The following is a 27,970-nucleotide window of genomic DNA, read 5'->3' as shown; positions in this document are numbered from 1 at the left end:
GAGGTGGGGGGGAGGGAAGAGAGAGGGGAGTGAGAGGGGAGGTGGTGGAGAGAGGGGAGGGGTAGGAAAGAGAGGGGGGGTAGGAGAGAGAGAGAGAGAGAGAGAGAGAGAGAGAGAGAGAGAGAGAGAGAGAGAGACAGTGGAGAGAGAGAGAGAGACATTTTTCTACCCTTGTTCTTCCCTCAGCCTGCAGTCAGCTGTAGATCACATGATCCTGGCGGATGGTTCCTGCTGCGCATGCTCAGCCTGCTCCGTGTTGTCAGGCAAAGAATACGCCAGCACTAGGAGCAGAGATCTGCAACAGATAAACACACACACACACACACACGCACACGCACACACACACACACACACACACACACACCCACACACACACCCACACACATTTGCAGCAAGCCAAGAAGGGGGAAATCAAACTCCAACAGCAAATGAAAATGGAGATGACTTCCTCATTAACCTCCCTTCATTTTTAAATTTTGCTCAGACATTTCATGATCTTGTTCCAAGAGAAGAGAGGAGGAGGCATCACTGGAGGAAAGTCCATCGAAGGAGAAGGACTGCAAAGAGCTTGTCCCTCCATCTTTATTTTGTGAAGGTAAGAGATACAGGGATAAAAGAGGAGGAGAGAAAGACGGGGGAGGGGCGGCCTTGCCAGCATCCCTGATCTGATGTATGTATAGGTATGTCATGCAAACCTGTCAGAGGTATGTGAGGATAGTTGACGGTGTGTCAAGGACATGGACGAGGCAGAAGGGCAGCTGCCTGCAGAATTAGATGAATGAAATGAATGGCATCATTGTGCAAATTCCGTATGCTTTCACGAATCCTAACATTGTATAGGAAATGTGCAGCATTTGTGTATGTAGTAATGGAGTAAGAGTGTTAGAGCCGCTCATTCTTGGATATATTCATGAATTCAAAACAGCTCTAGATGGCATTTTTATGGAGGGTCAGTTAAGAAGGTTGAAAAGGAGATGAACACTACAGGACGGAGGGATGACTAAAGACGACGAGGCAGAGGGAGAAGAGTTTTGCATTTTGAAAAGCTTTAGATAACCGCTTGTTTTCACTAATAACTTTCGAATACGCATTTAAGCACCGTTAAAACTCACAAACCTGTTTGCATTTGTGTTGAAATGTATGAAGGAGTACACCGAAAGCTTAATATTATATTATATTATTAATATTCAGCTCAAACAAGTCTGATGGGAAAAGTGAACAGCCAAATGAAGAGAACAGATTTGTGTTGCTTGAGATCATTGAGTTTCTCCGTGATTTAAACCACAGATTGTCCTAATAGCAAATATAGCATTACTCAAAGCTCTGTAATAGGGCCTTTCTTTTTAATATTAAATAATAATATAATTATTCTTTTCAATAATGTAATTGTTACCTTTGGAATAAATCAAAATAACCCACATACTTCTACTTTGAAGTAATAAATACTGATAACACATAACTTAACTGACACATCATCATAATAATATAATATAACATAATAATAATAATGTAATGTACATTATATTGGGCCAGAGTCCAAAAATGATAAACAATCTTGCAATAAATATTAAAAAGGTATATACTCTAAAGATTATATATATGTACATATATATATATATATATATATATATATATATATATATATATATATATATATATATATATATATATATATATATATATATATATAAAGTTCACAAATTCACATATAATATGTGATTTTCAGTCAGGTGTTTTTTAAACTATATATTTTTTAAAAATGATATTATCTTCATTATTCTGTCAACTGATTCAATATTACGTACTGTTTTTTTTTTTCCTGTGTTGAGTATTTCCCATTGTAAGATTTAATCTTATTTTATTTCTTATTTAAAAAAAAATTATTAAGCCATAAATTAATTATTGATAAAATATGGAAAAGTGGAACACACAAAACTAATTTAAAACACGCAGAAACATGAATGCACACATGTGCACATACACATACACACACACACCTCTCACCCACACACTCTGCCATGATTCATGATACAGTTACACAAGCCAGAAAAGGCTGTTGCTAAGATACACGGCAAGGTGCGGAGTCGATGATTAAGCAAAGACGGAGATAGAGAGTGATTATAAAGTGGTGTGATTAAACAGTACAGAGACAAACAAGTTCAGCCCCAAAAAGTTGATTGGGAAATGAAAGCCGAGGCGCTGTCATCATTTTGACTCATCTGCAATTTGAGCTCGATACATTTCCCTTTAGAATAATGAGGTGTCATTTGTTGCTATTTTTAGGTTCTTTTGCTTTATGATGTTTCTCTCTCTCTGCAGTTCTTCATACAGAAGCCATGGTGCTTCAGACTCCATGACTATTCCATGCCTTTGGGGTGTTTGATGTGAAATGGATGAGAACAGTCCAAAGCTGTCCGAGCTTCATCTCTAAATGACTAATCCAATGGTAAAACTGCATCTTTAATCTTTAATAAGCTTGCGGTTGCTCAGGGGTCATGTGTATACGAAGCTGACTACTGCTTTCTGACTTCCATTTTGACTTTATTGCCTCAGAGAGATTTATACAAGGTGAAGTATGAAGAGAAGCTGAAGAGAAGGGCATGTTAATCGCGAAAAACCCCGGGTTCTTGAGTGGGGCATCAGAAAAGCGCTTGTTCTATTGTCCATAAGGAGATCAAATTCAAGTTCAAATCCTATGATGCAACAGATATATACAGTACATACACTCACCGAACACTTTATTAGGAAAACTTGTTCACCTTCATGCAATTACCTAATCAGCCAATCGTGTGGCAGCAATGCAATGCATAAAATCATGCGGAAACGGGCCAGCTCACATCAAACATCGAAATGGGGGAAAAATATGATCTCGCTGTTTTTGTCCGTGGCATGATTGTTGGTGCAAGATGGGCTTGTTTGAGTATTTCTATAGTTTCTAGAATTTTCTCAGATGGTGCAAAATACAAAACATATCCAGTAAGTGGCAGTTCTGCACTTCAATGGTCAATGGAGAATAGCCAGACTGGTTCAAGCTGGGAGAAAGTAAGTCAGGTATCCACTTACCTCAGAATGCCCAACACATTGAACCTTGAAGTGGGTACAGGATCACCAAAACTGGACAGCTGAAGACTGGAAAATCATAGCCTGGTCTGATGAATCTCTATTTTTGCTGAGGCACATAGATGGTCAGAATTTGGCACTAACAGCATGAGTCCATGGACCCAACCTGCCTTGTGTCAACAGTCCAGGCTGGTGGAGGTAGTGTAATCACGTGGGGAATGTTTTCTTGGCATACTTTTGAGCATTGTTGCTGACCATGTGTATCCCTTCATAGACACAATTTACCCATCTTCTAATGACTACCTCCAGCATAAAAACGCACCATGTCACAAAGCAACAAGTCATCTCAAACTGGTTTCATGAACATGCCAACGAAATCAATGTTCTTCAGTGGCCTTCCCAGTCACCGGATCTGAATCCAATAGAACACCTTTGGGATGTGGTAGACCAGGAGATTCGCTGCATGGAAGTTCACCAGAAAAATCTTCAGGGATTAGGTGATGCATTCATGTCAACATGGATCAGAATCTCAAAGGAATGTTTCCAACATCTTATGGAATCCATGCTAGGAAGAATTGAGACTGTTTGGAGTAGTAGTATAGTATAGTGTTCGTAATAAAGTGCTCAGTATGTGTATAAACATGTATGTAAAGGTTACATAAAAAAAAACAAAACAAAAAAAAAAACAATTCTAGACATAAATTCTGCAAAAAAAATATTCTTGGGCCAACTATAAAAGTATGTGCTATTATAAAAGACACTGCCACGGGTTGGGAAGATTTAACACAAGTAGTGGACAACACTTAAATGGGAAAAAAACCTATAGAGCCATAGCAAAGATCATAAACATCCCTGTCAGTACAAATGGCTTGATAATATGCAGGTGTAAACCGTGATATAGGTGCGCCATGCTTGATTTCACAATGCACTCTCAGACTCATGATAAGGAAGTAAACAGTCACCCGAAAAGAGTTGCAGGATGACCTGAAAGCAGTAGGAACAACAGTTACACAGGAAACGATAAGCAGTGAGCTGCACCACAGTCCAATGCACCTGATCCAATGGTAAGAATGCATCTTTAATTAGTCAGGGGGTTGTCCTTCAGTGGTTGTGTGTATACAAAATCTGCTACAGCTTTCTGACTACCCTGCTCTCATTTAGCTCGTCAGCTCATTAACAGCCTTCCATTGGTGATTTGTACTCACTTGTGCACATAGGTATGACCTCTGTCATAATGTCTGTGATATGACAGTAGGACTCAAAATCACTTTACTGGCTCAAGAGATACTGACAGATAATTCAAGCCGACGAGCGTCATGGTAACCTTTAAAAACCCAAATATGCAAATATATGGATTAATTTTCCTTTTTAGTATCGAGTCATGCATTGGTACATTGAACAGAATAGCTTATATAATCAGACACACTTCTGTATAGTGTTTGTAAGAGACAGAATCGCACTTTAGCGATTTTGTGTCGCTACATGGTGCCTAGACCGCAGGTTAGGTGTGTATACCAGTTTCGTACAAATCACGCAAGGTTTAAAGTGCAGATCTGTGCACTTAAATGTGCCCGGGTGTATTGTTTAGTTGTTAAATATGTACTCTTTGTTGTAAGATTGACTATGTTGTCCTGAAGATAGAAATATACACTGTATGATCAAAAGTTTGTGGACACCTGATCAAAACACGCATATGTGTTTGGTGAGCATTTCATTCCAGCTTCAGTCCCCCTTTGCTATTATAATAACCTCCACTCTTCTGGGAAGGCTTTCCCACTAGGTTTTGGAGCATGGCTGTGAGGGTTTGCCCATTCAGCAACAAGAGCATTAGTGAGGTCAGGCACTGATGCTGGGCGAGGAGGCCTGGAGTGTAGCTGGCGTTCCACTCAAGTCCTTCCATCCAACCTTGGAAGACCATGTCATTAGGGAGCTCACTTTGTGCACAGGGGCATTGTCATGCTGGAACATGTTTAGGCCATTTAGTTGTAGTGAAAGGAAATTGTGATGCTACAGCATACAGATACACCCAATACAACTGTGTGCTTCCAGTCTTGTAGCAACAGTTTGGGGAAGAACAGCATATGGGTGTGATGGTCAGATGTCCGCAAAACGTTTGACGATGTTTGGCCATGTATAGCTCACAGATCAGCTTAGCACCTCTCTAGTTGTTATAGCTTCTTGTCTTTTCACTTTTCACTTCAGCATGTTTAAATAAAAATGTATCACTGAGAGACTTGCTAATGTTGGTTAACTTGTGAAGACGTTTAAACGTGTCCCGAACGTAAATGAATGCTCTTCATGCAGGACGTCAAAGGCCAGTGTTGGACGGATGAGGAATCAGATGGAGAGAACGAGCCCGAGCAGTTCCTCTATGGAATTCAGGTAAACAGCAATCAACTGAAGCAAGCGAAAGAGAAAATCATTATGTATAATATTTACAATTTCACCTGAAACCGTTGTGAGTTAACATGCTGTGTTACACGTGTGCACTCGACTTGGTGTTTATTAAAGGCTTTTTAATACTCCAAGTCGATATACTGGCAGGGAGGATGAAATGAAGGAAAATCTGTAATCATACACAAGGAAAAGAGAATCAATATCAGATAATATTCTGAATGTAAAATTTCAGAACTAGGAAAACACTAAGGAAAAATCAAACATCATCGCTCAGAACTGTAAAAGAAGAAGAAGAAGAAGAAGACTTTATTTGTCACATAGACATTACCAGCACAGTGAATTTCTTTTCTTCACATACCCCAGCTTGTTAGGAAGTTGGGGTCAGAGCACAGGGTCAGCCATGATATGGCACCCCTGGAGCAGAGAGGGTTAAGGGCCTTGCTCAAGGGCCCAACAGTGGCAGCTTATTAGTGATAACATTTAAGTGTGAATATGATATTTATAAAACCAGTCGTTGTTCTGTTTTAGCAATTGTCATCAGATGGGAGAGTCTTAGAGAGTATCAGTAATGCTTAAAATGAAGTTTAAGGCTTTGTGCTAGTGAATTCAAATGACGTGACTCTATGACTATTGTAACACAGGTGTTTCAATTAGTTTAAGTAATTCTCTAACTAAATGTTTTTTTTTAATGTCTTATTTCTTGTGTGAAACTACGTAAAATTACCACAGAGTATAGATTATTTTGTTTATTAGATCCTGGAAAGACCCATGAGACTGAAGGCTTGTTTGTAGTCAGGCTCCATGTAGAATACATCTCAAAAATTCAGTATCTCAGAATATTAGAATAAACAATTTATAATCCAGAGATGTGACAAATACAAAATATAAATTATGAGTGTAGGCTTTCCATACATGTATAAAAAGATCCAGAATAAATCCAGAATGCATTCTTTAAACAACCTACAACTTAATAATATTTAGGGACCTCAGAGCTGTGAGCCTTTTACAGCGCATGGCGATATCTGGAATAGAGATTTAGGAAGTACAACAATTTAGCCATGGTGTTATAGTGAATGTTTGTTTTCATCACACAGGGGAGCTGTGCAGCCGATCTGTATCGCCATCCCCAACTGGACGCTGACATCGAGGCCGTGAAAGACATTTACACGGACAGTGCCATATCAGTCAGGTATTTTAAGATGGGTCCTTGAGCAACAAAATGGCAACAAAAAGTTTACACACAGTGGTTATTATTTAATTTCATTTAATAATTCATAGCCAATTATATCAAATTGGCAGGTTATTCGTTACTAATTAGTGAGTAGGCTATCAACTTGCTGGCCTGGAATTACTAATATAGAAGCACAGTGATGCCATGCAAGAAAAAAAACTCCCTATCATCATCTCGTTATTACGAGGAAAGCATCTCATTTCTGTTGTAACAAGAAATGAAAACATGTTGTTATAATGAGGAAACATCTCGATATTATGAAAAAACATCACGTTATTACGAAAAAAAAAAACCCATCACATTACTACGAGAAAACGTCTTGCATTGTGTTATTACAGCCTTGTGTTATTACAAGAAAACATCTTGTTGTTATGAGAAAAGAATCTTGTTATTACGAGAAAACATCTTGTTATAACAAGATATTAAAACATCTTGTTATTAAGAGAAAACATGTTGCAATGAGAAAACATCTTGCTGTAACAAAAAAAAAAACCCATATTATTACAAGAAAATATCTTGCTATTACAAAACAACATCACGTTATTACAAGAAAAGCATTTCATTATGATGAGAAAAGCATCTAGTTGTTTGTTTGTTTGTTTTTTTTCCAGAAAAGCATCTTGTTATTACGAAAAAAAGCATCTTGTTATTTTGAGACAAAGGCCTTGTAATTATGAGAAATGACAAATGGTACAGTTGACAGATGGTACAAGTCGAATTTTACTTCATGCTTGTTTTAAACCACAAGAGATTTTAATGTCATGGAGTAGTACCGAGCCCCACACGAATTTATGGAGATACTAGAGATCCAGATCCTTTCTGCCTCTGGATGGAGCTCAAATCTTCTTTAATTCCAGACTGCTGGGACTACGGCTGCTCTTAACGCCATACAGACTTCATATAAATCCATAATGAACTCTTTCACAATATCTGTTGTTACCCAGATGAGGATGGGTTCCCTTCTGAGTCGGGTTCCTCTCAAGGTTTCTTCCTCTTAAAACATCTTAGGGAGTTTTTCCTTGCCACCGTCGCCACTCAGTGGCTTGCTCAGTTGGGATAAATTCGCACCTTTAATATCTGTATACCATGTTGATATTTCTGTAGAGCTGCTTTGAGACAATGTCTACTGTAAAAAGCGCTATACAAATAAAATTGAATTGAATTGAATAGTATTGACCGTATACATACATTACAAAGGATTCGCAAATCCCAGTATTTATGAACATTGATTTATTCCTACTAAGATACCAATCTAATAATCTAAAGTAAATAATAATCTCAGACACTTTCTATTCTTTCAATTTCTGTATTTTCCTACATCAAACAGAGAATATGGCACCATTGATGACGTGGATATCGACCTTCATATCAACATCAGCTTCCTGGATGTGCGTAATTCTACTGTGACCTTTGCAGTATTTGAATGAATAAAAGCACTCCTGGTGTTGTGTTACGAGTAATTGTAATTCTGTTACATATGTGGTTTGTAGGAAGAAGTTGCAACAGCATGGAAAGTCATTCGAACAGAGCCCATCATCCTCCGCCTCCGCTTCTCCCTCTCGCAGTACTTGGATGGACCTGGTAAGCAGTGAGTGCCTGTAAACGTTGCTGTTGGTTTATCTTTAGAGCAGCATTAATTTGTCTGTGGATGAATTGTGCAAGATGCTCAGAAGGTCTGAGATCTCAGGACCATGCAGGATAGTATCAAGTATGCTACCTGTGGCTAGTATGGATCGCCTTCCTTTCTCTTTTACTTTTATGATGTCAGAATAAGGTTTAATTTCTGGCATCTGCTTTATCTTTGGAAGATAAACTGGAAGTAAATACATTACTTGCACATCATCCAATCAAAGTACACAAAATGACCATCAGAATTGTAAGTTGTACAGTGCCCTCCACTAATATTGGTACCCTTGGTAAATATGAGCAAAGAAGGCTGTGAGAAATTGTGTTTATTTTTTAACCTCACAAAAATAAATTCACAAAAATACTCTGCTCTCATGGATATCAAACAATTGCAAACACAACACAGGTTTATCAAAAAAAAATCTTTGTTAAATATAGGTGTGCAACAATTATTCGCACCCCTATGAATTCATATGAGAAAAATATATAAAGTATATTCCCACTGACATTTACTTTTTTAGTACACCTGGGTGACTAGGAGCAGGAAATTGTTCAACCATGACTTCCTGTTTCACAGGGGAATAAATATGAGGTAACATATAGGCCAAATTCCCTTAGTCATTCATAACAATGGGTAAAGCCAAGGAATAAAGCTATGATGTGCAGCAAAAGGTTGTTGAGCTTCACAAAATGGAAGTGGCTATAAGAAAATAGCACAAGCATTGTAAATGCACATTTCCACCATCAGGGCAATAATTAAGAAGTTCCAGTCAACTGGAAATGTTATGAATTAACCTGGAAGAGGACGCGTGTCTGTATTGTCTCAACGCACTGTGAAGAGGACGGTTCGAGTGGCCAAAAAATCTCCAAGGATCACAGCTGGAGAACTGCAGAAGTTAGTTGTGTCTTTGGGTCAGAAAGTCTCCAAAACTACAATCCAAAGTCACCTACATCACCACAAGTTGTTTGGAAGGGTTTCAAGAAAAAAGCCTCTACTCTCATCCAAAAACAAACTCGAGCTTCTTCAGTGTGCCAGACACTGCTGGACCTTCAAATGGAGCTTTTTGGCAATAAACACCAGAGGTGGTTTTGGTGCACACAGAATGGTAGCCATATGGAAAAGTACCTCATGCCCACGGTTAAATATGGAGGTGGATCTTTAATGTTTTGGAGCTGTTTTTCTGCCAGAGGACCTGGACATTTTGTTAGGCTACACGGCATCATGGACTCTTATGAAATATCAACAGATAATAAATGAAAACCTGACTGCATCTGCAAGAAAGCTTCAAATGGGCCGTGGTTGGATCTTCCAGAAATGATCAAGAACATACATCAAAATCAACACAAAACTGGTTTATTGACCACAAAATCCTGGTCCTGCCATGGCCATCCCAGTCCCCTGACCTGAAACCCATAGAAAACCTGTGGAGTGAACTGAAGAGGAGACTCCACCAGCGTGGACCTCGAAATGTGAAGGATCTGGAGAGATTCTGTATGGAGGAACGCTCTCAGATCCCTCGCCATGTATTCTCCATCCTCATCAGGCATTATAGGAGAAGACTCAGAGCTGTTATCTTGACAAAGGGACGTAACACAAAGTGAATAAAAGGGTGCCAATTATGGTTGCACACCTATGTTTAACAAATAAATATATATATATATATATATATATATATATATATATATATATATATATATATATATATATATGCAAAAAATATATATCCACAAATGAACAGTCAGTTCTCAAAGCTGATATGTTGAAAGCAAGGAAAATGGACAAGCATAAGGATGTGAGAGACTTTGACAAGGCCGAATTGTCATGGCTAGACAACTGGGTCAGAACATCTACAAAACGACAGGTCTTGTGGGGTGTTCCCAGTATGCAGTGATTAGTACCTACCAAAAGTGGTCCAAGGAAGGACAACCAATGAACTGGCAACAGAGTCATGAGCGCTCAAGGTTCACTAATCCGTGTGGGGAGCGAAGGCTAGCCTGTCTGGTCCGATCCCAAAGAAAAGCTACTGTAGCACAGCTTGCTGAAAAAGTTAATGCTGGCTATGATAGAACACACAGTGCATCACAGCTTGCTGCATAGCTGCAGGCCGGTCAGAGCGCCCATGCTGACCTCCGAAAGCTCCTACAATGGACACACGAGCATCAGAACTGGGTCATGGAGCAGTGAAAGAACGTGGCCTGGTCTGATGAATCATGTTTTCTTTTACATCATGTGGATGGCCGGGTGTGTGTGCGTAGCTGACCTGAGGAAGAGATGGCACCAGGATGCACTATGGGAAGAAGGCAAGCCGGCGGAGGAAGTGTGATGCTCTGGACAGTGTTCTGCTGGGAAACCTCGGGTCTTGGCATTCATGTGACTGTTACTCTGACATGTACCACTTACCACTTACCAAAACAATGTTTAATGTTATGGCTGAACGGTGTACATTCTTTGTGTTTGATACATTATAGTGTTTATCACTACATCTGTTACAGAACCCTCAGTCGATGTATTTCAACCTTCTAATAAAGATGGATTCAGCCTCGGACTTCAGCTGAAGAAGTAAGACATCGCCGTAAATGACAGCACAGAGTTAAATTAGTTGCACTGTTGCTTGTGACTTTTACAGAATCTGACAGCATGTTTTGTTTTGTTTAAATTTGCTGAAAAAGTGGTGGAAAATGTAAAGTTACAGCTTTACCTCTGGTTGTTACAAAGCACCGTAACTGGAGACTCCTTCCAAAAAATGTAAAATACTTACAGAACTTACTCACAGAAACCTTCGTCATAACAACGCTAACTTTTTGCTAAGAACACCAACATTGCAGGAAATTCTATTTAATTAATTACTATTACTACTAAACGATTAATTAATAAAGCCAACATTGTGCAATTATGTTACATGCTGGAAAATAACTCTCGTTTTGTTTCCATTTGAGTTAAAATACCCCACTTTGATCAGAACAGAACATAAATGAAGTGTGTCTATTACTTCAGGATCCTGAGCACCTTCATCTCTCAGCAATGGAAACACCTGAGTAATGAGTTCCTGAAAGTCCAGCAGGAGAAGAGGCACAGCTGGTTCAAGGCCGGAGGGACTATAAAGAAGTTCCGTGCAGGCCTCAGCATCTTCTCACCCATCCCTAAGTATGACAGCTGTTTATACTTCCTTTGTTTGGTCTACATTGTTATTTTCACTTTATTTCTTTAAGGAATTGAACTTTGTAAATTAGTGAACGAACAATGTAGAACATACAGCACATGACTCCTACACAGATACAACATAGTATCGACCACAGGCGATTGTTTTTAAGACAACAGCAAAACCAGTGAGTGCTTTACACAGAAAAACACATGTAGATGTTTATGAGACACTGCGCACTTCGCTAGTCCCGTCTGGATGCACGGCTTCTCCTAATGATGATTGGTAGACCTCTCAAAGGGTCTCAAAGGAATCTCGTAAGCAACCGCCAATCACATGGCTGACATGTCAACGTTAAACACATCAGCGCCAGTGAGAATCGTTTGGAGCACACTGTAGGTGCCATTTGTAAATATTGTAAAATAGACTTTAAGTATAAAGTTTAGTTTAATTATTTGCATCTATTTCTGAAATGTGTAGTTTATAATTCTAGCTACTGGCCTGATAAGTCCAACCCCGATTCCAAAAAAGTTGGGACGCTGTGTAAAATGTAAATAAACACAAAATGCAATGATTTGCAAATCTCATAAACCCATATGTTATTCACAACAGAACATAGAAAATGTTTAAACTGAGTAAATGTACCATTTTATGAAAACAAATAAGGTAATTTTGTATTTGATGGCTGCAACACGTCTTAAAAAATTTGGGACGGGTGCAATAAAAGGCTGGAAAAGTCAGTGTTACTTACTTGATACCTGACAGCCAGTGTTTTCAGCTCATATACAGCTCTGCAAGGACATTTAAATTATAAATATTGTGATGAAAACCATCACTGGATTGAAGAATAATGCTATAGATTTTGAACGTCCCATTTAACGTCCCTATTCTCCAAGGATGTACATATGTATATGTCATAACTGATGATTCATCATACCCAATGGCTCTGTCTTGGCTTCAGATCTCCCAGTTTCCCGCTGATCCAGGACACGGCGCTGAAGGGTAAACTGAATGTGCCTGAGCTGAGAATGACCCGTCTTATGAACCGCTCCATCTCCTGTACCATGAAGAACCCGAAGGGCGAGCTGTTCAGTTATCCCCCCAACAGCCAGGTCAGATAGCAGGCCTTTCCTAATGTACTCACACCTCACACACCAGCTTTTATCAACTGTATAATACCGAATGATAACAAAATGAACGTTGAGACTCACTTATTGAACCTGTGAGTTATGTAATAGGAGAATGCTAGTTTTTCTCATTTGTCAGACATTGTAAGCTAACATTGTTCAATACAGACATCACAGGCCTAATGCACTGATAAAGTATTTCGAACATTACAAGTAGTGTGCATGTTTATACACGGGTTTTATGATCGCTAAAAACAATCACAATTGCTGTTGTGCATTTTGCTTTGCTTTATGTTTCCGAATTTGCGGTTATGTTTTTGGTTTGTTAAAGGTGTTTTTTGATTTTGCGGAGGTGTTGTTGTGTTGCGGTTTTACTGGAGGTGTTTTTGTGCTTGTGGTTTTGCTGAGGTACTTTTGTGTTTGTAGTTTTGCTGAGGTATTTTTGTGTTTGTGGTTTTGCTGAGGTGTGTTTGTGTTTGTGGTTTTACTGAGGTATTTTTGTGTTTGTGGTTTTACTGAGGTATTTTTGTGTTTGTGGTTTTACTGGAGTATTTTTGTGTTTGTGGTTTTACTGAGGTATTTTTGTGTTTGTGGTTTTACTGGAGTATTTTTGTGTTTGTGGTTTTACTGAGGTATTTTTGTGTTTGTGGTTTTGCTGAGGTGTTTTTGTGTTTGTGGTTTTGTGTTTGTGGTTTTACTGAGGTATTTTTGTGTTTGTGGTTTTACTGAGGTATTTTTGTGTTTGTGGTTTTGCTATTGTGTTTTTGTGTTTGTGGTTTTGCTGAGGTGTTTTTGTGTTTGTGGTTTTACTGAGGTATTTTTGTGTTTGTGGTTTTGCTATTGTGTTTTTGTGTTTGTGGTTTTGCTGAGGTGTTTTTGTGTTTGTGGTTTTTCTGAGGTGTTTTTGTGGGTTTTTTTTATTTTACTGTCATGATTTTGGATTTGCGGTTGTGTGTTTGTGGTTTTGCTATTGTGTTTTTGTGTTTGTGGTTTTGCTGAGGTGTTTTTGTGTTTGTGGTTTTACTGAGGTGTTTTTGTGTTTGTGGTTTTACTGAGGTATTTTTGTGTTTGTGGTTTTGCTGAGGTGTTTTTGTGTTTGTGGTTTTGCTGAGGTGGTTTTGTGGGTTTTTTTTATTTTACTGTCATGATTTTGGATTTGCGGTTGTGTGTTTGTGGTTTTGCTGTTGTGTTTTTGTGTTTGTGGTTTTGCTGAGGTATTTTTGTGTTTGTGGTTTTGCTGTTGTGTTTTGGTTTGTTTGCTACTGTAGTCTATAGTGTCTTTTGTATATATTATTATGGATGTTCTTTTATTGTTTGTTGTTTGAATTTGACTGAAAGACTTGAAGGTTCTCCACATTTCTATACCGCCAAGCTGGAAATTTCCAGTCAAACGGTTCTTCACAGCTGACATTCGGTTATGGTGAAGCCATTTTGACAGCAGATGATTTAAAGCCACTCCAGGCTCTCCTCCTGAAGCTTATCTCTCCCCTCGTCTGCCTCTGCCTAACGTGGCTGGCTGGCGCCCTTTCCCATAATGCTTTGTCTCCATTGACCCATCAGACTGTGGCAGTCCCGGTGGGCAGGGCTCCGGCGCAGATTACCACGCGGCAGCTGATTGAATTGTTTTTCTCATCCCAGGCGGGCGGCCACTGCAAGAACATCCCCACTCTGGAGTACGGTTTCTTAGTGCAGGTACCTACTTGATTCAAGCTTTACAACAGGAAATCAATACAATTCTTCACACATAAATAGACTAACTTCATCTTGCAACAAGCACTGAATGGATTTAACTCATGTTATTGTGTTAATTAACTGCTAACTCAACAAGTCTGCATCGCGCTTATTCTTACATATGCATGATTCATGCAGCAGCATTGATGATTTGTCATAAATCTGTCAGAATCATCAGTGATGTGTGGCATTATCGTGGCTCTCACTTTACTCATCTGTGTGTTTGTGATGTCAAATTTACCAGACATCATTTAGAACATGAATGTAGGCAGTGAAGATGTATAAAACATTACAGAACAGAATAACAGGAACACGACTGGATGAAAGGCCTTCAGAATTTATAGGGAGTATAAATTGACATGCATTGTAAATGTGCCACTCAACGAAATCTAAAAAAGTACAAACAAACTGAACACAAAGCAAACAAAACAAGCTGTATATTTTGTATATTTAGTTGTATATTTATTCTCGAGATCAGATTTCCTTTGGAAACAAAGAACCATTGAAATAAATCTTTAATTGTTTTTCCTCTACCTCAGGTATTTTGGTTAAATAAACAACAACAACAACAAGAACAACAACAAGAAAAAACTCACATTGTTTTTCCCTCTACATCAGTTTTTTTTAAAAAAAACAAACCAAATGAACAAACAAACAAATGAAAGATTTAAGTTGTTTTCCAAACATCAGATTTCTAAAAAATTAACAAGCAAAAAAAACCACACAAAACAAAACCCTTCTCAAATCAGATGTGAGACCTTTCAACATAATAAAATAAACAACAAAAAATATACATCTTTATCACATACTTATATATGTTTTTTTAAACAAACAAATAACATCAGATTTTTATTTTTATTTTTACATCCGATTTCTTTGAAAGCAATCAAAAAATCAAACAAACCAACAAATAAAAAACAAACGCTTTGATTGTTTTCCCTGTATCTGATTTCTTTGAAAAATTAACAAGCAAACAACAACAACAAAACCTTTAATTTATTTTCCCTTACATCCATTTCTTGGAGGGAAAATAGAGGTAGCTTACAAGAACAACTCATCACAGATCAAAGGGCTTGAAAATTTACAGACTACTCCTTTAACAAAAATACAGACTGTTCCTTTAAAAATGGACAGACTGCTCCTTTAACAAAAATACAGACTGTTCCTTTAAAAATTTACAGACTGCTCCTTTAACAAAAATACGGACTGCTCCTTTAAAAATTTACAGACTGCTCCTTTAACAAAAATTACAGACTGCTCCTTTAAAAATGTACACACTGCTCCTTTAAAAAAAATACGGACTGCTCCTTTAAAAATTTACACACTGCTCCTTTAAAAAAATACAGACTGCTCCTTTAAAAGAAATTACAGACTGATCCTTTAAAAATTTACAGACTGCTCCTTTAAGCAAAAATTACCGACTGCTCCTTTAAAAAATACAGACTGCTCCTTTAAACAAAAATTTTCAGGCTGCTCCTTTAAAAAAAAAAAAAATTACAGACTGCTCCTTTAAAAAAATTTACAGACTGCTCCTTTAAAAAAATACAGACTGCTCCTACAAAAATTTACAGACTGATCCTTTAAATGTGTTCTTATATAAGAGCTACATAATTGTTCTTGCATACTTGTAAACAGTGCAGCAGTGAGTTAATCGCTGTTCCCATAATCCACGTTTATTTCCTTCTTGTCCTCTTTCAGATAATGAAGTATTCTGAGCAGCGCATCCCGACACTGAACGAGTACTGCGTGGTGTGTGATGAGCAGCATGTCTTTCAAAATGGCTCCATGCTCAAGGTACCACACACACACACACACACACCATGACACATGACACACATACAGTACATTACAGCCACATCACATCCATTACTGTAAATATTAATATGTAAGTCATTAATTGTGTAATAAAGTAGGAGTGTATTTATTTTCTCTGATAACTATGCTAATCTTTTCTTTTAGCCTGCGGTATGCACCAGAGAGCTGTGTGTGTTCTCTTTTTACACTTTGGGAGTGATGTCAGGTGCAGCTGAAGAGGTGGCAACAGGAGCTGAGGTACACACTTACACATAAATATATAAACATATAATATGCTTGCATTTCCACGTGCACATGTCTAGTGTGGCGGATGAGGACTGCGCAGTGTTTTACTAGCATCGTTAGCAGATTAGCAGCTCAAACGATCTGCACTAGCTACGTACACTCCAACAGTTGCACCAACCGTCTCCGATACTTCCTTCCAAGCCTCATTTTTCTTTGTATTGTCTCTATACACATTTAATGAGAGGTCAATCTCTATATGACAGGATAAGGCCAAACCACAGTTATAAGTTTATCTTCGTTTGAGCACGTCAAACAGTAAATGGGAACTAATTGCAAAGACTTTTTTGTTTCTTTCCGGAAACTTATGGAACACAGACGGGTGGATTAACTGGTGGATTAACTCTACAGAAATGTCACGATTTCCCAAACTAAGCAATGGTATATAGAACGCTGTTTTGTGATTGATCTCTACATACAGTACAGTACATAATGTCTGTGTATGGTAAAAATGTGTAAAGGTGTCAGTTCACATTCAGATGGACATGCTTCAAATCCAGATTCATACTTGAGGAATAAATACATGGGATCTAAAAATAGTAAAGCCAAATCGAATTCAGTTCGTTTTAGTTTATTTGTATAGCATGTTTAAGAATAGACATTCACAAAGCAACTTTATAGAAATCTGGGCCTGGAATTAAGTTTCTAGTGAGCGACAATGACAAGGATAAGTAAAAAACAATAACAACAACAACAACAACAACAAAACTTGCTGGGATGATTTGAGGAAGAAAACAGACTCAAAATGGAACCCGTCCTCTTCTGGGTGACACTGGAAGGATTGTAGTTATTATAGTAAACAGCAATACAATGAAAAGACCAAAAAGTACCAAATATGCTAAAAGTATGCTTCCAAAATATGCTTGCATATGAAAATATGCTTCCAAACAACAACAACAACAATAATAATAAATAATAATCACAGCTCAGAAGTACACTACCAGTGTGGTGGCAAGACCCTACGATAAACACTAGAACACAGAAGTACTTGGTCATTGATGGTCATTGATGATTGGTCATCACTTTGATGACGGACAGGTGTGTGTGTGGGCAGGACTACTGATCTGAAGGCAAAGGATGCCAAAAAAGTGTAGGAGTTTCATGAGGTGGTCATGACACTGGCATTTAACATGGATTCAGAAAACATTTGACTAACAGCTATGACTCCTTCCATCTGTCACACCTGCTGTGAAGAAAAAGAAAAGATGTCAAAACTCCCTGTGGAGTATTCATGCCCAACAGGCAAATCAAGCCAATAAAGAAAGGACTGTTAATATGTTGAAAATTCTGTGCATATCATGTTGCAGGATGGAAACAACTGCAGCGTTAATGTGTGGCAGCCTGGGAAAATCCTTCAGATGACCAAAGTTCTGCTATACTGTATACCGTCTATCCTGAACTGAAATATGTTTCCCTTTTTCTCAAACACATGATTTCAGATCAGGCGGAACGGTGGCTTAGTGCTTAGCGCGTTTGCCTCACGTCTCTGGAGTTGGGGATTCGAGTCCTGCCTCCACCCTGTGTGCGTGGAGTTCTCCTCATGCTTCAGGGGTCTCCTCCGGGTACTCTGGTTTCCTCCCCCAGTCCTGTGTCATGTGGTTGACATTTCCAAATTGTCCATAGTGTGTGTGCGATTGTGCCCTGCGATGGGTTGGCACGGTGTCCCCCGCCTTGTACCCCGAGTCCCCTGAGATAGGCTCCAGGCTCCCCGTGACCCTGTGTAGGATAAGAGGTACAGAAAATGGAAGGATGGATTTCAGTCCAATTATGCTCTGCCTGCTTATATATTTATAACCTAATACTTATGGAACAACAACGTTACTGCCAAATTTGAATAAATGATACATCTACAGTAGGAAAAGAGTTGTAGCTTTGATTATAAGCATCATTCCCATCAGATTCTGTCTCATTACCTGAGGTAAAAGTCACTCAAACACAGGCCTCGTTGACATCTCGTCACTCTACTGATCTCTTTTCACGCTAACATCAGTGGTGAAATAATCGCTGAGTCATTATTTCACAGAATCAGTTCTGTTCTGTTTGACTAAACTTCCTTACATTAGGTCATTTAAGCGTTTTAAAACATTGTTCGCTGTCGTGTGTACAGAGCGTGCAAGCGCTTTTCTCTGTTTTGATGATGATGTGATGGTATAGGAGCAGCACAGACATTTTGACAGCCGGATTCTGATTACAAACTGATTTGATTACACTTATGTCCACTGTACTATGGTACATATTGTAGCTATCCAACAACGTTTTCAAAATGTGACATAACCGTGTGAGGAAATCACACTTAGCTAGCAGCTAACTACACTTAGTAGAGACAGCCGACTGGTTTTGCCAAACCAACTCTATGTGAGGTGTCATTGTTGCTGTAAGGCGGATTGACTCGAGTTCTTGTGTGCTGTGTGTTCTTTTGGATGTTGTTGTGCAGGTTGTGGATCTTCTAGTTGCCATGTGTAGAGCTGCTCTAGAGTCTCCAAGGAAGAGCATCATCTTTGAGCCATATCCCTCGGTAGTCGACCCCACTGACCCCAAAACACTCGCCTTTAACCCCAAGGTGACTGTCCATCTTCTCTCATGCAATATTATTGGGTGTTTGTATTTTACAATTCCTGACATGACATTACTTATTACCCTCAGTGATACTCTCTCAAATCTACTAACTGATTTTTTATATGACGCTGTCCAGTGATAATCTCTTTCTACTTTAATTTATGCAAAAATGTGTTTTATGTAGATTATGTAGTTTAGTCTGTTTGTATGCCATGTGTTTCTCCATGGACGGTGGGCCACAGAAGAAGAATTATGAAAGACTGCAGAAGGCGCTAGACAGTGTTATGTCCATACGAGAAATGACCCAGGTATGGTTTTGTATTCATGTGTATACTAATACCAAATTCCAGCAATAAGGGACAGTTATTCATGAGTCTTCTGTGTTATAAATGAACCAGTTTTCAGTTTAACTGTCCTTTTGATATGTCTGTCTTTGGTGTAACTTTACTATGAGGCTGTCCTTCTGCTGTAAATTTATTAGAAGTGAGTCTGCCTTTGCTTTAAGTGTCCATGTTTTGCTTTAACTCTATTGTGAGTAACTGTAATAACTGTGAGTGTGTCTTTGGGGTAACTGCACTATGAAGTGTGAGGGAGTGTGTCTTTGGGATAACTGTACTATGAAGGGTGAGGGAGTGTGTCTTTGGGGTAACTGTACTATGAAGGGTGAGGGAGTGTGTCTTTGGGGTAACTGTACTATGAAGGGTGAGGGAGTGTGTCTTTGGGGTAACTGTACTATGAAGGGTGAGGGAGTGTGTAGACTCAGGTGGTAGAGCGGGTTGTCTACTAATCGTAGGGTTGGTGGTTCGATTCCCGGCCCACATGACTCCACATGCCGAAGTGTTCTTGGGCAAGACACTGAACCCCAAATTGCTCACGATGGCAAGTTAGCACCTTGCATGGCAGCTCTGCTACCATTGGTGTGTGAATGAGTGAATGAGACTATAAGTGACTGTGTCTATGCTATATCTACTTGTGTATCTCTACTATAAGGGGTGAAGAAGTATATTTTTGGTGTTACTGTACTATGGAGGTTGAGGGAGTGTGTCTTTGGTGTAACTTCACTATAAGTGAGTGTGCGTATGGTATAACTACTTGTGTACCGCTACTATAAGGGGTGAAGGAGTATATTTTGGTGTAACTTTACTATAAGTGACTGTGTCTATGGAATAACTACTTGTGTATCTCTACTATAAGGGGTGAAGGAGTATATTTTGGTGTAACTATACTATAAATGAGTGTGTCTATGGTATAACTACTTGTGTACCTCTACTATAAGTGGTGAAGGAGTATATTTTGGTGTAACTTTACTATAAGTGAGTGTGTCTATGGAATAACTACTTGTGTACCTCGACTATAAGGGATGAAGGAGTATATTTTGGTGTAACTTTACTATAAGTGAGTGTGTCTATGGTATAACTACTTGTGTATCTCTACTATAAGGGGTGAAGAAGTATATTTTTGGTGTTACTGTACTATGGAGGTTGAGGGAGTGTGTCTTTGGTGTAACTTCACTATAAGTGAGTGTGCGTATGGTATAACTACTTGTGTACCTCTACTATAAGGGGTGAAGGAGTATATTTTGGTGTAACTTTACTATAAGTGAGTGTGTCTATGGAATAACTACTTGTGTACCTCTACTATAAGGGGTGAAGGAGTATATTTTGGTGTAACTTTACTATAAGTGAGTGTGTCTATGGAATAACTACTTGTGTACCTCGACTATAAGGGATGAAGGAGTATATTTTGGTGTAACTTTACTATAAGTGAGTGTGTCTATGGTATAACTACTTGTGTATCTCTACTATAAGGGGTGAAGGAGTATATTTTAGTGTAACTATACTATAAATGAGTGTGTCTATGGTATAACTACTTGTGTACCTCTACTATAAGTGGTGAAGGAGTATATTTTGGTGTAACTTTACTATAAGTGACTGTGTCTATGGAATAACTACTTGTGTATCTCTACTATAAGGGGTGAAGGAGTATATTTTGGTGTAACTATACTATAAATGAGTGTGTCTATGGTATAACTACTTGTGTACCTCTACTATAAGGGGTGAAGGAGTATATTTTTGGTGTTATTGTACTAAGGAGGTTGAAGGAGTGTGTCTTTGGTGTATCTGCACTATAAGTGAGTGTGTCTATGGTATACCTACTTGTGTAACACTACTATAAAGGCTGCGGGAGTATGTCTTTGGTGTTACTGTGCTATGATGGATTACTGAGTGTGTCTTTATTCTTACTGTACTATGTGCAATAAGTGAGTGTGTCCTTAGTATTACTCTGCTACAAGGGATAAGTTAGTATGACATTGGTGTAGCTAATGTATACTATGAGGAATGAGGATATGTTTGGTGTCCTTGTACTCTGACTGATAAGTATAAAGACGTCTGTCTTTGCTACAGATATTTTGTTGTCTTTTGTGTAATTGTGGCACTGCGTATGTTAACAGGGATCCTATCTGGAGATAAAGAAACAAATGGATAAACTCGACCCCCTGGCTCATCCTCTACTACAGTGGTAAGTGACATAAATACATTTTTAATGTACAGTTCATCACACAGTTTCATAATCCTGCACACCTAGTAGTCTTTCTCTTGTATTGTTTGTCCTTTCTGATTGCGTTCTTCCGACCTTCCTCAGGATAATATCCAGTAACAGGTCTCATATCGTCAAACTGCCTCTGAGTAGGGTATGCTACTCCTTTTCTGCTAGCCTGGCATGAGTGAAATTCAGTACTAATTTATTCACTGATATTTCATTAAGTTATATGCTACCTTATTACCTGCTGAGTCTGAACGATATTTCTGTTTGAGCAGCAGCTGAAGTTTATGCACACGTCCCATCAGTTCTTGCTCCTGAGCAGCCCACCTGCCAAAGAAGCTCGATTTCGGACAGCCAAGAAGCTCTATGGCAGCACCTTTGCATTTCAGTGAGCAGTTTTATTTTTACGGGACAACCGTTAGTGGTGGACATACTGTAAATGTGTTCGAAACTTTAAGCTAACCAGAATAAGCATGCATGGTTGCTTTTTTTTCTCTCTCAATTTGAACATAAAGTTCGCACAGTGGTGTCAGTGTGTACTGAATTAGTCCCAATAGGTAGGTAGACATATTCAATTTAAACTCAAGCAACTCTAGGTGTTCATTTTATTCCAATTTTACCTGCATGTCGGCTTTCAGATCTTTATATATAAAAATACTGCAACTTCATCGTGATGACCCTATTGTATTTTTGATAATGTCCTTCTAATACCCTTAAAATTCCCCAAACAGTCATATAATTAGTCGATATTTGATTAGAAATGTTTAGTTATTGATGTGTGAAAAGAACAGATCGATGTTAAATGGCAATAGGAACAACTTCTATAGTTAATGAGTAATTATTTATAAATTGATATATTCGGAGCTTATATTTATAGACCTATCCCTCTCTTTTTATCCCCCTCCCTCTCTGTACCACTCTAGTGGTTCTCATATCGAGAACTGGCACTCTGTTCTGAGAAATGGACTAGTCAATGCCTCCTATACCAAATTACAGGTATGTATCTTTGTACTGTAAGGCGATCTGGTCCAGGGTAGTGGTTCAGACCCACGGGCTTTGACAGTAGCAAATGTAATTGTACTGTTTCAGCTCATAAGAGGCATGTTTGCTGTGCTTGATGATTACATACACTCCAGTGTGATGTTCATGCTGCAGTAATAAATCAAATATTGAACATAAAATTCTTGAAACTAAAAGCTTTTCTTTTTACAACCCTACCACTCCTGCTAGTAAGCACTTTATCCTCATCAGGGTCATGCTGGATCCAGAGCCATATCCTATCCAGAATATATTCACACCACTCACGCCCCTGTGATAGGCTCGAGATACACAGCAACCCTGATTAGGATAAAGCGGTTTCTAAAGAATAATGGATACGGTAAATGAATTAAAAGATGGCAGGTTAATCCTACTAGTTGTTGTTTCTTTTCTGTTATATTTCTGTTTTTGACCAAGTACATACCTTACAGTAAATATCCAAGTAAATATCTTAACAAAGATATATATTTTTTTTGATAAACCTGTGTTGTGTTTGCAATTGTTTGCTATCCATAAGAGCAGAGTATTTTTGTGAAAAGATCAAAAAGTTTTTTCACAGCCTTCTCTACTCATAATTACCAAGGGTGCCAATATTAGTGGAGGGCACTGTATACTACAAAAAGTTTGTGGAAACCTGACCATCACAGCCATACAGTATGTGCTTTTTTGAACATCCCATTCCAGATTTATTCCCCCTTTATTGTTATAATAGCCTCCAGTCTTCTGGGAAGGCTCTCCACTAGATTTTAGAGCATGGCAGTGGGGATTTGTGTTCATTCAGACACAAGAGCATTAGTGAGATCAGGCAATGATGTTGGCTGAGGAGGCCTGGGGTGCAGTCAGTGTTCCAATCCCAAAGGTGTTCAGTGGGGTTGAGGCCAGGGCTCTGTGCAGGACACTCAAGTTCTTCCTCTCCAACCTTGGAGCTTGCGTTATACACAGGGGTATCGTCATGCTGGAACACGTTTGGGCCTCTTAGTTCCAGTGAAGGGAAATTGTAATAGTAGAGCGTAGATTCTATACAGTTGTGTGCTTCCAACTTTATAACAACCGTTTTGGAAAGAGCAACATATGGGTGTGATCCTCAGACGTCCACAAACTTTTGGCCACATAGTGTATTTCAGATTTGTGAGGTAACAAGCTGTGAGAGTCCGTGAAGTGAGCTGTTAAATTTAATTTGAACAGTTTGTATCAGTATCAGTCTGGATGTTTTAGCTTTAGCGAGTTAGGTTAACTGTAGGTCGATTAGAACCTCAGCTGAACCATGACTAACATTCTTAGTTAGACTAATATCAGACGATCTTCCTCTCTTCAACCCAAGCTGCATGGGGCAGCCTATGGGAAGGGCATCTATCTCAGCCCCATCTCCAGCATATCTTTTGGATATTCAGGTAGGCCTCTCAGCTGGAATCATGTCATGGCACCATGTCTCTGTCATGCTCACGGTTTTCTCATCATGTGCTTTCGTTGCCATGCTGTTTATATGGTGCTCATGGATGTGCGTTGCCCAAACTTAACATCATTACATTACTTCCCATCCTATCCATGGTTGGGGTTTGTTAGTTAGTTGTATTGTTTGTACTGTCATTTCTTTATCTGTTTCATGTATTTACCCAACAAATACATATCAGCTGTGAGCTCAATTACCGAGCTAACATCATACAAAACTAAAGAAAATGACCCTGTGTCTTAGCTGATCGACAGCATTTGGGATAAGAGAGGAAAAGGTGTAAATGTTTATTTTTCGGCCAAAATGTCCCTTTAAGGGTCTCGTATTAGAGAATAAAATATAGAAACATCGGCAAGTAATACTCATAGTGCACACAGTGGGTGCTTGAAAACAACTATAAACTCTCATAAGATGTTATGACTTATAAAAGCCTCATATCTGGTGTAATATGTGGACAGTTTTATTGTAGTCGGTGTCATATGTATAATAATGTTTCGTGTGATTGACTGTAGGACCTCTGCCATTAATCATATTGTGTTTTTCATCCATCATCAATGCTTCATGGTGTGATGCATGGGCTTCAGTGGAAGTGCTGTATAAAAATATTGGATATTAAAGCTCAGGTTTGTGTGTGTGTGTGTGTGTGTGTGTGTGTGTGTGTGTGTGTGTACAGGAATGGGTAAAGGGCAACACCGGATGCCGACTAAAGATGAACTGGTGCAGCGCTATAACCGTATGAACACAATTCCACAGGCAAGACCTTCAGTATCTTCAGGAGCGTAATGTATTTGGCTCAGTTAAGGACTGTCTTTTGTTGTAATTATTATTATTATTATTAATATTATTATTATTTTTTTTTTTTTTACAGAGTCGCCCGATTCAGTCACGATTCCTACAGAGTCGGAATCTGAACTGCATTGCACTTTGCGAAGGTCAGTAACCCAAACATGCCTAGCTGAGTGTGAGAACTTTAAAGATAGGTGAGGCGTGAGCTGTATTTTTATTATAATGAAACCCGAGACTGCAGCGTTTAGTAGTCTGTGAGTCTCCCAGTGTTTGATAGATGTTACTGTAAACTAGTGCGAGAGATGAGTTATTCCCCCTGTACTGAAGATTGTGTCTGGCCTGCAGATTCTTTTGCAGGTGCAATAAACATTATTGTGCTTCATCTGTGTTCCTAAAAATAAATCATGACAACTCATTTTTATTTGAACTTGTACGGTAAGCATAAAATATATAAAAGTTACACAGGGCCCATTGGTCTGTTTGCCTAGTCTGATTACTTTATAATTAAGGGCTTTAAGATTTACAGTGTTTATTGAGTTTGCTTCATGGTGCATTAACCCCCTTATTGTGGACCAAAATAACCACTCACAATCAGTTCCTGCATGAAATGACCAAAAATGCTCAGTATTATAGATTAGAAAAAGCATTTTATAGCATGTTCTTAGCCAAAGAACATAGAGCTTAACAAGAACGGATTTAATAGTGTACCACAGAACTATAAGGACGTATATGGCGGACGTTTTTGCATAAACAGATTTAAAAACAAGTGACATATGCTGAAGTTTTCCGTAAGGGAACATTGATTTAACATTAATGGAAGAAGTCTCCGGTTTCGGTGCTTTAGTAGTCAGTTTGTTTAGTCTTAATTTAACTGACTGACTGTTTAGAGCTGCTGTAAGTCGTGTCACAGACTTTTTGCAACATTAAACATAAGTATTAATAAATAGATTCAAAGTACAATGTGTCGTTCCTTAATTAATAATAAAAAATATTATTGTTGGCAAAGTGCTGCAGTATAAGTGGAATAAAAGACTTCAGGTCATACTGTTATTAAAAAACAAAACAAAAACAAAAACAAAAAAAACATCAGAGTGGTAACAGTAAATCCATCATTGATTATTTTCCAATAACAGCACACCATCCAATATTTTATTCCTTATACAGTATATTGTTATTGTTTAATGATTTATTTGGTGGATTCTGGTGATTAGTTTGTGCCTCTGCAGTTTTTCTGCCCAGCTAAAGTCCAACATGTTTCCAGCCTCACCCCTTCCCACAAGGTCCTCAGAAAACATATGCATTTTATATACGTTAAAGAAAATAAAAAAAGAAAAAAAGGGCGGATTGGACCCCAACAACTAGAAGTACCAGACTTCTATTTGTAAGGGGATCAGGAAAATGCAGCTGCTGGTGATGCTGTGGGAAAGCGCAGGGCTGGAAATATACTCTCTGAAGATTTTTATGTATGAAACACTTTCTGTCATGGGATTGTATCAGTACTGGATTGTGTTGGGATCGTTAGGTAGATCACCTCACACGGGTGCTCTTAGAGACGTTGTTTAGGTTTGCACTCGAGTGTGAGTGCATGGAGTGATTAGTTCTTGCCTAAACTAACCACCTCAAGCCTTAATTAAAGCAGAGTGAATTCTGTATGATTTTTGCATAAGGTTTAATATTGTTAATTTGATATGCTGTTTCACAGTGATCACATCCAAGGACCTCCAGAAACATGGAAACATCTGGGTGTGTCCTGTTTCGGACCACGTGTGCACACGCTTCTTCTTTGTGTGAGTACCTGTGTGTGTAACAATTTAGAACTGACCGTGTGTGAAGAGTGTGTGTCTGGTATGTATGATTTCCCGTGAACATTTCCAGTCACGTTAGACTCTACCACCAGGTGGCGATGTTGGACCAAACATGAATCCACACTGACGCGCTGCCTCTCTGGCTTTTATTCCCAGCCCTGGTCCTGGAGTCTTGCACATATTCATGTTTTCCATTTTTTCCCATTATTCCATGCTTCCAACACATCTTATTCAACTAATTAACTAAACAGTAGTCCTTCCTGAGTTAAATTGGGTGTGTTAGGGCAGGAAAAACACTCAAATGTGCAGCAATGGGGTACTCCAGGACCATGGTTGAGAACCTGCAGTGACCTACATTACAGTTTGACTGCCAGTTATCTTTTTATTAAACCAGATAACTATTTACAAAACTGACAAAAACAACACCAGTGTTCCATGAATAATTTATTAGTAATAATATTCCTGATGAACTCTTCTTCCTCCATGCAACGTAGTCCATTAGCAGTAAGGTTCTGTTACTAAGCAACATTATGGACTAATATTAGGTAATTCCTAACTTCAAGTAAGAAAAAAAAAGAGAGACTAGTGCAGGAACTTCTGTTTATATCTGCGATTACATCAGTGATAACGGCAATTAAATGTAATTTTCAAAGGATAAAACTACAGTGTATCACTCTTTAATACATTTAAAATTGATTTCATTGTCAAATTGATAGGGTGTAAATGGGATAAAATATGCTGGGATATGCTGTTAGTGCAAAATCAGTGATTATTTTCCTCTAACAGCACATCTCATTGTTTTATTCCTTATAACTATAACTATAAGAGAGTTCAGGCTTGAACTAGTAGGAGTTTGTCACGTACTGTTCTTACGTCTTCCTCTCTCTCTCTCTCTCTCTCTCTCTCTCTCTCTCTCTCTCTCTCTCTCTCTCGCTCTCTCAGGTATGAAGATGGCCAAGTAGGAGATGCTAACATTAACACCCAGGAGCCCAAAGTACAGAAGGAGATCATGCGTGTGATTGGCACTCAGATCTACTCGGGCTGAGAGGAAACCTCCTGGGCGTCTGCAGGGACTCGGCACTGCAGAACCAGCTGTAGCGCCTTAGCTTTGGCTCAGAGTGAAGAAGCAGGAGAGCCGAACCTTTCAATCCCGCTCTGTCCTCCCATGTGCTTCTCTTCTACCTTTGTTCTTTCTTCTTTTCCTGGCTTTCATGAGGAGGTTTGGATGTGCACCCCCTCCCTTCTCCCTGTGTGGTTTGTCCTGTTCAGGGTAGCTGAGACTAATGGACTATCCTCTTCCTCCTCCCGGAGCAGGAAGTGATATGAAAGTATAATGGCTGAGCAAGCTTCATGTGGAAGTATTTTATAAGGCACACTATAAA

The 27,970-nt window shown here is 38.8% G+C and overlaps 1 protein-coding gene across 3 annotated transcripts; it reads left to right on the top strand.

Moving 5' to 3' along the window:
- Positions 1–135: 135 nt before the first annotated feature.
- LOC124626059 (protein mono-ADP-ribosyltransferase PARP6) lies at positions 136–27,970 on the top strand. 3 transcript variants are annotated; one of them, XM_047152597.2, is made up of 23 exons: positions 136–595; positions 2,320–2,446; positions 5,365–5,442; positions 6,552–6,646; positions 8,016–8,076; positions 8,179–8,269; positions 10,808–10,874; positions 11,310–11,459; positions 12,416–12,566; positions 14,220–14,273; positions 16,011–16,106; positions 16,272–16,364; positions 18,844–18,969; positions 19,208–19,273; positions 21,418–21,485; positions 21,609–21,657; positions 21,785–21,897; positions 22,433–22,505; positions 23,869–23,938; positions 24,671–24,750; positions 24,866–24,929; positions 26,486–26,570; positions 27,531–27,970. In XM_047152597.2, the coding sequence occupies exons 2-23, from the start codon at positions 2,432–2,434 to the stop codon at positions 27,631–27,633; spliced, it is 1,848 nt and encodes a 615-aa protein (XP_047008553.1). In that variant the 5' UTR covers positions 136–595; positions 2,320–2,431; the 3' UTR covers positions 27,634–27,970. The 3 variants fall into 3 exon arrangements, 2 of the variants coding, with proteins under 2 accessions (XP_047008553.1, XP_047008551.1); XM_047152595.2 differs by having other exon boundaries at positions 14,142–14,273; XR_006981495.2 differs by lacking the exons at positions 23,869–23,938; positions 27,531–27,970 and having other exon boundaries at positions 14,142–14,273; positions 26,486–26,557.

The sequence above is a fragment of the Ictalurus punctatus genome, chromosome 4 (assembly GCF_001660625.3).
Source record: "Ictalurus punctatus breed USDA103 chromosome 4, Coco_2.0, whole genome shotgun sequence".
Classification (NCBI taxonomy): Eukaryota; Metazoa; Chordata; class Actinopteri; order Siluriformes; family Ictaluridae; genus Ictalurus; species Ictalurus punctatus.
Note: the sequence above shows the minus strand (reverse complement) of the source record. Positions and strands in the feature narration are given on the sequence as shown.